At 44.4% G+C, this 8,397-nt stretch overlaps 1 protein-coding gene across 1 annotated transcript in view; it reads right to left on the reverse strand.

Annotated features, from left to right (window-relative positions):
* Positions 1–5,600, reverse strand: part of LOC135812847 (uncharacterized) — a 28,800-nt gene extending 23,200 nt beyond the window's left edge. The window contains exons 1-2 of the mRNA XM_065326062.1: positions 4,136–5,600; positions 2,622–2,748 (exon numbers count right to left, since the gene is read on the reverse strand). Of these exons, the coding sequence (XP_065182134.1) occupies positions 2,622–2,748; positions 4,136–5,529 (1,521 nt within the window). The 5' untranslated portion in view covers positions 5,530–5,600. The remainder of the gene's footprint in view (positions 1–2,621; positions 2,749–4,135) is intronic.
* Between the last annotated feature and the right edge of the window lie 2,797 nt (positions 5,601–8,397).

The following is an 8,397-nucleotide window of genomic DNA, read 5'->3' on the forward strand; positions in this document are numbered from 1 at the left end:
AAAGCCCTAAATCAAATTTGCCACATCCATGTTTTACTCATGCCATGCCACGAGTTCCCAATTAACTGTGGGTCGCAGCACCGGTTGGAAAAAAATATTTCCACTTCCAAGCAGGGACTTGAACCTGGTACCTCTCGTTTCTCAATCATGGTCTTAGACCAATCCACTGTGCCTGCCTGCCCGATTCACTACAAGCGTACCTCAATTTGTGCAAATCAAGGATTTGCCACCAGAGCCAAGCACTGCAATCAAACCTGACTGGCTGACAGTCTGGATTTGTGGGTGGCGTTTTGTTTAATGGTTGATGGGCATCTACCGTGCAAGTTTACAGAATTTCCTTAGCTTTTCCATGCTTGCAACAGCCATGCTCTACCGAGGCTTATGCGCCTACAGTCTTTTGCAAACTGCAGGTATGTATACTTCAAAGAGAAACTACTTCCTCCGTATACAAAAACTTCGTGACTTTTTTCAACAGTGTTTTTGAGCAAGAACCGGCTCAACGAACCGCGCCAAAGGCTGTCATCGACAACCCACATTCATTGTTGAGATAGGTTTGGTTGATCCCGAACAGATTCTCCACGGAAGCCATGTGTGGGAGGACGTTGCCGACAGGAACTCACGAGTCAAATGAAGAAAAAAAACACTTACTTGCTCGAAACTGACACCGTGACGAAGTGGAGCTCGCGGCGGGAACACGGAGTCACGCAACACTCGCTGCCATGAAACTGGCCAGGCTCGCACTTGCGGTGCGCGGCCCCATATGCAACGTGAGAACATAAATCGGTTCCGCTCGAATGGCAAGATGAAACATTTCAGTCGTCGTGCAACCAGCGCTGACTCCGGATCGGAATGTCGACGACCTGGCTTTCTTCGCCTCTCTCCAGTCAGACGTCTCCGTCGTCTAGGGGAATCGCAGGGACCTCCTTCAAGCCGTTGTAGAATGCTGGGAGGATTATCCTGCCCAGAAAATGCGAAGCGTGTGGGTGTGCTTGAGCGACTCGTTTCACGGCATAATGGAGGTCGCGGATTGGAACGACTAAATATAGTTGACACCGATTCGTTCACAACTCTGGAGATGAAGAGGGCGTAGCCAAAGTCCCGCGTCGGATCATCACTGCAGCTGAGAAATCTGAACGAAATGCGAGCGGAAGCAGCGACTGTCGGCGATGCGGCGCCAGCGTCGTCAGGTGACAATGACAGGAGCGACAAAGACTCTGAATAAGCTCATTCTTATTCGTCTGAGTTGCTTTTTTCTTTGTATATAGCTTGTAAACAGGTTAGACAATGACACGGATGTTATTCCAAGTCAAACGGAACAATTCCAAAGCTGTGCACAGCCTTCAATAAAAGGCACGAAGTTTTTGTATACGAAGGAATTTTATGAACCCTGGAACCAACAAAGTTTGGCAGGTACAACATTTCACCTTCAAGTAGCCGAGCCCGTTGGCAACAGACCCAACACAATCAGGCATAAGTGTACCCACCAACTGAACTAGCTGGCACCATACATACATACTGTCCCTTATTAGGAGTAGGCACCGGCGGATTATGCCGGCATAATTATTGCCATAATTTGGTGGTTGAAAACTTGGAGCATAATTTGGCATCCTCTCGGAGGTAGGAGCATAACTACACGATTATACCACAGTTGTAGTATGTAGGCTATACAATTGTGTACAATGAACCTGATCTGTGCTGGTGGTCTGCATGGTAAAGGGTTCGGAGGTCATGCAGATAGTGTTTTCAATGAAAAGCAGGGTGGAAATCATGGCAATACAGTCACGGTATTGTATGCTCGAACTCGTCTTCTTCAAAGTTCTTTCTCACAATGACACAGTACATGTAGCAGAAGATGCGAGTGAATCAGGCTTCAGCAGGTATCCCGTAGCGGACGAGATAGTGACGGGTAGTCCGCAAAACTCCGTGTCCATGTACATGTACATTACATTTGTACATTGTGCATGTTACGAAGTCATGACCAGTCTGGATTTTAGCAGCCATGATATGACTGCAGGCTATGGATATTGCTCGAAATTGATGTATAGTTGATGTTCGGCCATGATTGAAGGAGAAGTGTAGCTACGGGAGAGATGAGCTGATTATTTGCAGGGTGAGGGTGACATCGGTTGGACGAGTATGATGATTATGAAGACCGTGAGTTGAACATGATAATCTTCAAAGGTAACTCAAACTAATTTGGCAATGAAATAATATTTTTACTGAAGTACAAAAAAAAATAAAGTGATGAATAGAAGAAGCAATTTTCTCTTTTCCATGTTGATCTCTAACATGCATGGACACCTTGCAGCTTGGTAAGGGGATACTCATGTATTTTGTTGCACTTATGGCCACTTGCAACCTGCAAGTACGAAAAAGGCACAATTTTCCGAACTTTGAGGCTCCATAAGTACAAAAAAGTGAATATAATTATATATCCCCGGGTGCCAAAGCATAATATGAGGATTTTACGAGCATAATGCGAGAATCCATGAAAGCATAATTCCATGATTTCGCGAGCATAATCCGCCGGAGCCTAATTGGGAGATTCTCTCTGTAAATAAAGCTGTCAGGCTGCACATCAAATTAATTAACGGCGGAAGACCTGTGTACGAACACCTTACCTGCGATATGTGAACTTCAGCTTGCTGGAGTATCCAGGGGTAGATTCCCGGGCATACAGCCCTGTGCAAACCTTCTATGAAGATTTTGCTTTGAACAGCTTGGAAGTCTCCACCCACGCACTTTATCCTGGGGAAATTTGGAACAGAGGTACAACAATGCGATAATACTCAGAAAAGGACACAATTCAGGCTCCTTTATAACATCTTGAAAGCTTTTGGTTTCACTTGTATACCTTCAAGCCTTATCCCCAGGTGAAATACAGGCAAAATTAAATGAAAAACGACAATGGATTTAGTACAGCCGAGAGGTGATAGAAATAGTGTAAGGAAGAAGAGATAAATACCAGCGTCAAATGTGTGACCCATACACATACACATACACATACACATACACATACACATACACATACACATACACATAGAAGGGAATGGGGAAAAGGTGCAAGTGTGAGGAAAACTACCGAGCGTGAAGGGTAGTGCGACAAAAAATAATAGAAAACAAATGGTTATAACTAGCGAGTTGCACCTTGTCCCCATTTCGTTTTATATGTGTGTGTGTGTGTGTGTCTGTGTGTGTGTGTGTGTGTGTGTGTGTGTGTGTGTGTGTGTGTGTGTGTGTGTGTGTGTGTGTGTGTGACACTCATTCTGCGTTGTTTTGCCTAGAGTTTCTTTGGATTAGACCTTTTTCAAATTTTCATTTTGATTCCATCGTCGAGTTTCATCCCTTGTATCTTAGGTTTTCTTCCTTTTTTCCATGTTCCATTGTTTGAATAAACCGGTTTTGAACCATAAAGCAGGACACATAGATACAGGAACGTTGAAACATAATTACACAATATCATGTACACGTGCAAAGCACCACTCTATAGTAGTAGTCCATTTTTTTTCTCACTCCCTTCATGATGATCCCCAGTGATTTTCCTTCCAGTTCAACCCTCTATGAATTTGTAGATTGTACTGTTGAAGCAACGAACTGAAATGCATAAAAAACAACACAACACCAAAAAAGTTTGTGAATGAAAAATACTCCTGCGGAATATTTTAGAACTAAACAATTACAATACGAACTGTGACTTCGATAGCACTTGAGGAAGAAGATGGCTGTTCCAATGAGTGGTTCTCCCTTGCAGGTTTTCAGAGTGGACTGTCGGGCATTCTCCCTGTGTTCTCCAGATGGCAGTCGAGTCAGTCAAGCATGATTGTATCTGTGGACGGGACGCATGAGTTCTAACGTTCTGAGCAGCCAGCATTTTCAAAACTCTAATATGTTACGTAAAACGTCGGCGTAAAGACAAGAAACCTGATATCGATGAAAGTAAAATGAGTGCACTCAAACTACGAAAACAATGGAACACTATTTTATGATTTTATCGTCTTTTTCATATGATAATCATCAGAAATCGTCATCACACTGAGAGTTGGACAACGGAGGGAAAAATATTTATGGTACCATAAAATGAACATTTTTAGATCTAAAACTAAAACACATTGGGCACGGATGGGTTGATACTCACCGAAAAAACGTGTTGTTGGACATGCGAGATTCCGTTTGCTCCAAGTTCATGAAGATCTCCTCGGACTCAGGACCATGAACGAATTCGACGGATCTGATGGAGCTCTGGATGGGCGTAGAAGGTACACGACCTCGGATATCCAAATCAACCGCAGATTTGCATCCATGATGCAGTCCTTCATTGAGAGTAAATTGCGATCGTACAACTGCGGCGTGGACCTTGAGCTCCTCATTCCAATCTGTGATTCTCAATGCTGGCGCATTGCACCGTGCAGCTTTGTTCTCCGTGAAGATAGCTCCATCGATGCAGACTTTGCTGCAGTCAGAGATGAGGAGTGCAGCATTCGAGTAGTGGTTGTCCTTGAACAGTGTGTCGTGTACCACAACGGTGGTGTTTGGATCCAAGCACTCTATGGAAATCACCGCTTCTGAGACATTAAAACCTATGAACGATGTGTTATGTATAATAACAATGACCTCTACGTGCTGGTAGTTCAGATTAATGCCCGAAACACCCCGCAGCAGTTCGTTCTGACCTTGGAAGATTGAGTTGAGAATATGGATCTGGATCGAGTGGGTCTCCAAGCCTGGAGCCCCGTCAAAAGTTACGAGATCGGGAATAGTTCCCTGCACATGAAAATGGCATTGAGCCACAGTAAGAGTGATTTCTGAACCGTCTCCTCCCACCAGAACTGAACCAACTACGTGCAACAATGACGTGCCTTCGCCAGTGAATTCACAGTTCTGAAACATGACATCGACGGATGGATTTCTCAAGAGGACTTCGATTAGCAACCTTTTTCCTAGACACCTTTTGGACTGGAATATGATATCTACACAGCGTAATGAAAACAGACCAGAATCAGGCATCTCGAAGGAGAGCAGAGTACGCCTTCCATGTAGATCTATCACAGATTTCTGGCATCCAAACGAAGTGTCCGTTATAAGTGTTAGATTCGGCACAGAGCTGATTTGGAAGATTGGAGTTGCGGCGTCCTCATATGGATCAATCCTACACCCAGATGACGGGTGAGCTATCAGCTTCAAGGCAACGGTTTCCGATCTCGTATTTCGTGCTTCCTTTATGGCCTGTTCGATTGTGGAACATGCGCGCTCAATGCTTCGCCCACATCCAGGATACTTACTGCCAAATTCCCCGGCCTCACCGTCGAACGTGTAGCGGCTCCCATTGCTTCGGTAGGTGGCAAGGAATATCATCGTATCGTGGACGACAGTGCGCGGCGATTGCTCAGTGAACTGCTCGGCTAGCTTACCAGACTCACAGTCCCGGTGAAACGCGTACTGGTCACTGGTACTCACCGGAGCGCGGATACACTTGCCCGTGCTGGCAAGCATGAAAGCCAGAAAGGCAAGCCACACTCTCGGCCTGTCCATCTCACCTTGAAATGGGCGGCAGGCTAAACTCTCATCCACGAGGGAATTAATACATTTGCGCGAACATTATAGTTTCTCACATTACAAGTAATAGTTAGTTTATTGGAGAAGATATGAATGAATCATGGTGTTACTCGCTGCTACTTCAGAGCACACATACAGACCGGCGACAGTTTACCACCTACCCACTCCACTATGCGATCACACATGGGAGCAAGAAATATTACATAAATACATGTACGATGTAGATGCAATCTTGTACCTTCGGAATGATACCAGCTAGGGACCTGGGTTGTTAATTAAGCATACTCCCGTGGAACAAAGAACATGTATGCTATAGTGTCGAAGCAAGTCGGGTGGGAAAAACAAACAGGTGGCTGCCAGAAAGATGTGATAATGATTTCACCCACGAGTACACATTACATGCGCAGCTTGCTTACACGCGCATCAAATGAGTCTACGTGTATATTCTCTTCGCACCACTTCCAAGTGATATCCTTTCAAACATTGCTCTTGCTGTGCAGATGCTACCTGTCAGCCCCATAGAGTAGGTGCACCTCGCACCAGCCCCATCACAAGTTTACGCGGGGACGTCCGCCTAACACTTTAAAAATGTATCTGTATTTTAGGCCCAGCTGCCTTCGAGACCTCTTCAGATAAGCCCTCGACAGAAACCAATGGAGTAAAATGTGCGCAGCCATTTTGTCTAGTAGAGCAACATGACTGTATTCATCAATCAGTCAATGTCTGTAACGACCAAAAAACATCGGACATGGCCAATATTTCGATTTCGCTCAAAGCTGCCTCGTTTTATCCCTGGGTGGACCATATTCATCCACCAGGACAGTTTTTTATTTTTATTTTTTTTATTTTTTTATTTTATTTTATTTTTTATGAAAGTGCACATGCCTACATATAGAATGGAAGAGAAAAACAACAACAACATCAAGAGAACATAGGGGACTACAATGGGCGTGTAGGTGCTATTGAGCTGTGCCGGTGAGGTGAAGTGCGCTCCCCCGACCAATGGTCTCGGGATCAAGGCGCACATCACGCACCATGGGGGAAAGGGAGAGAAGAAAGACTGTGTGTGAAGAGTGAGAACCTGAGAGCCAGACAATGATGGAGAGAGAGAGAGAGAGAGAGAGAGAGAGAGATTTGGTTCCTTCGATATTGGGCAAAGTCAAAAATCGATTAAAAAACTCACTGAATCAAGGTACAAGAGCAAGGGGTCAATGCTGCTCACAACTACGCCGCGCAGCCAAACCAACTACGTTGCATGTTCGCACACCGCTCCAAGTTACCAAGTAATGTTAGGCAATCCAACTCGCGACGGGCGACTTGCTGAGTCCCTCGAACGAATGGATCAATTCAGTGCGTCCAATGGCGGCCATAATATAGGCCATCCGCAAGGGCCTGTAGTGGCGAGGTTACGTCTTGACGTTTGGAGTAGACCACCACCAATACAGGGTTTTATCCCCTCTCGACTTGTTTCTCGTTGTTTTGCGATGATTCTTGTTCTACAACCACATTCGTCTTGGCATGGAAATCTCGTCATCGAAAATGAGACTGAAGTGTCTCTTCAATTTGAAGAAATTGCATTCCTTTATTGTGTACTTGTGCGTGTGTGCCCTGGGTCCAGAATTCCATGTACTTATTCCTTTGAGAGCCCCATACTTGAATGCGCTGTGAACGACGCAAATGCAAAAGTTTACCTAGTATACATGTATGTAATGCCGCTTGGCCAACTTTAAAGGAGAAACTGCAACGTGTGAGCAGGTACATGCTCTGTGCAGAAACTCACGGAACAACTGTTAGTATAGCAAACTATTGCGTGGGTGCATAAGACTATTCGTATTACTCAATCTACCGATAGAACTGTTTCGTTCTTTCTGGACTAATCAGCGCAGCACAGAGAAAATGAGGCCGAAACTTGTAGCAATCAAAAATACAAGTAAATGTTCCAAAAGCCAGATTTAAACCAGGCCCGAACGTACCTTGCCAGAGTGCTCAAACAGGAAAATCAGTGAGCTCTGCATAACGCAAACAGCAACGCCACTACCCCCACACGAGAGTGCTCAACTGCTACTATTCTGATCAGATTTTTTGATATCAGCCACGTAGTGTCAACAAGCAAGAGATCAACGTTGCTGGGCAGATCCCTATCTCAGCCAATCAAACTGGCAATGAAAAGGAGAAACAATTTTGAAACGAGTGAATGCATGCTCCAAGATAAACGACACACTTGACATACATATGCCACGTAATATCAAAGAAGAAGAGATACGGGGAGAAGAGGATGCACTCTGAGGTATTGGGTGCTCTCCATGCTATTCAAGTACGAGTAGAAGGCAAAATGCTTTGTTTTGATTTGGTGTATTGCTTCTAGGAACATTATGGGTGCGCATCAAAACCATCAAATGTCAAAGGAAGACTTCATACGCCTTTTAAAGGTGTACAGAAGCTCGGCTCTTTGAGTACAGAGTGGAGAGAGCAATGATTCTATTCTGCTGGGATCATATCAATGGACTAGCAATAAGTAAGAATATGCGCGATGAACAGAGGTGGGTGTAAAAAATCCTAATACGCAGTGAAAGAATACATGGGTGCTCGGCGTTAATGTGAGTGTCTACAAATGTAAGAATGAGATAATAATTTTAAATTATGCAGTTCGAAACTCCGCACAAATCTCAGAGACAAAATTTGTATTTGTATTTTGCATTTATGGATTCTCCACAGGCCTAAGCCTAAATCGAGGGAGTCTCCGTCAACAGCTTATGAAAAAGAAGAAGCTGAGGGGAGAAATAAAAAAAAGATAGAATGATGCGGGGTGGTAATGATTTAGCACATTGCTCTATGAAAATTAAT

This window comes from Sycon ciliatum, chromosome 3 (assembly GCF_964019385.1).
Source record: "Sycon ciliatum chromosome 3, ocSycCili1.1, whole genome shotgun sequence".
Lineage (NCBI taxonomy): Eukaryota > Metazoa > Porifera > Calcarea > Leucosolenida > Sycettidae > Sycon > Sycon ciliatum.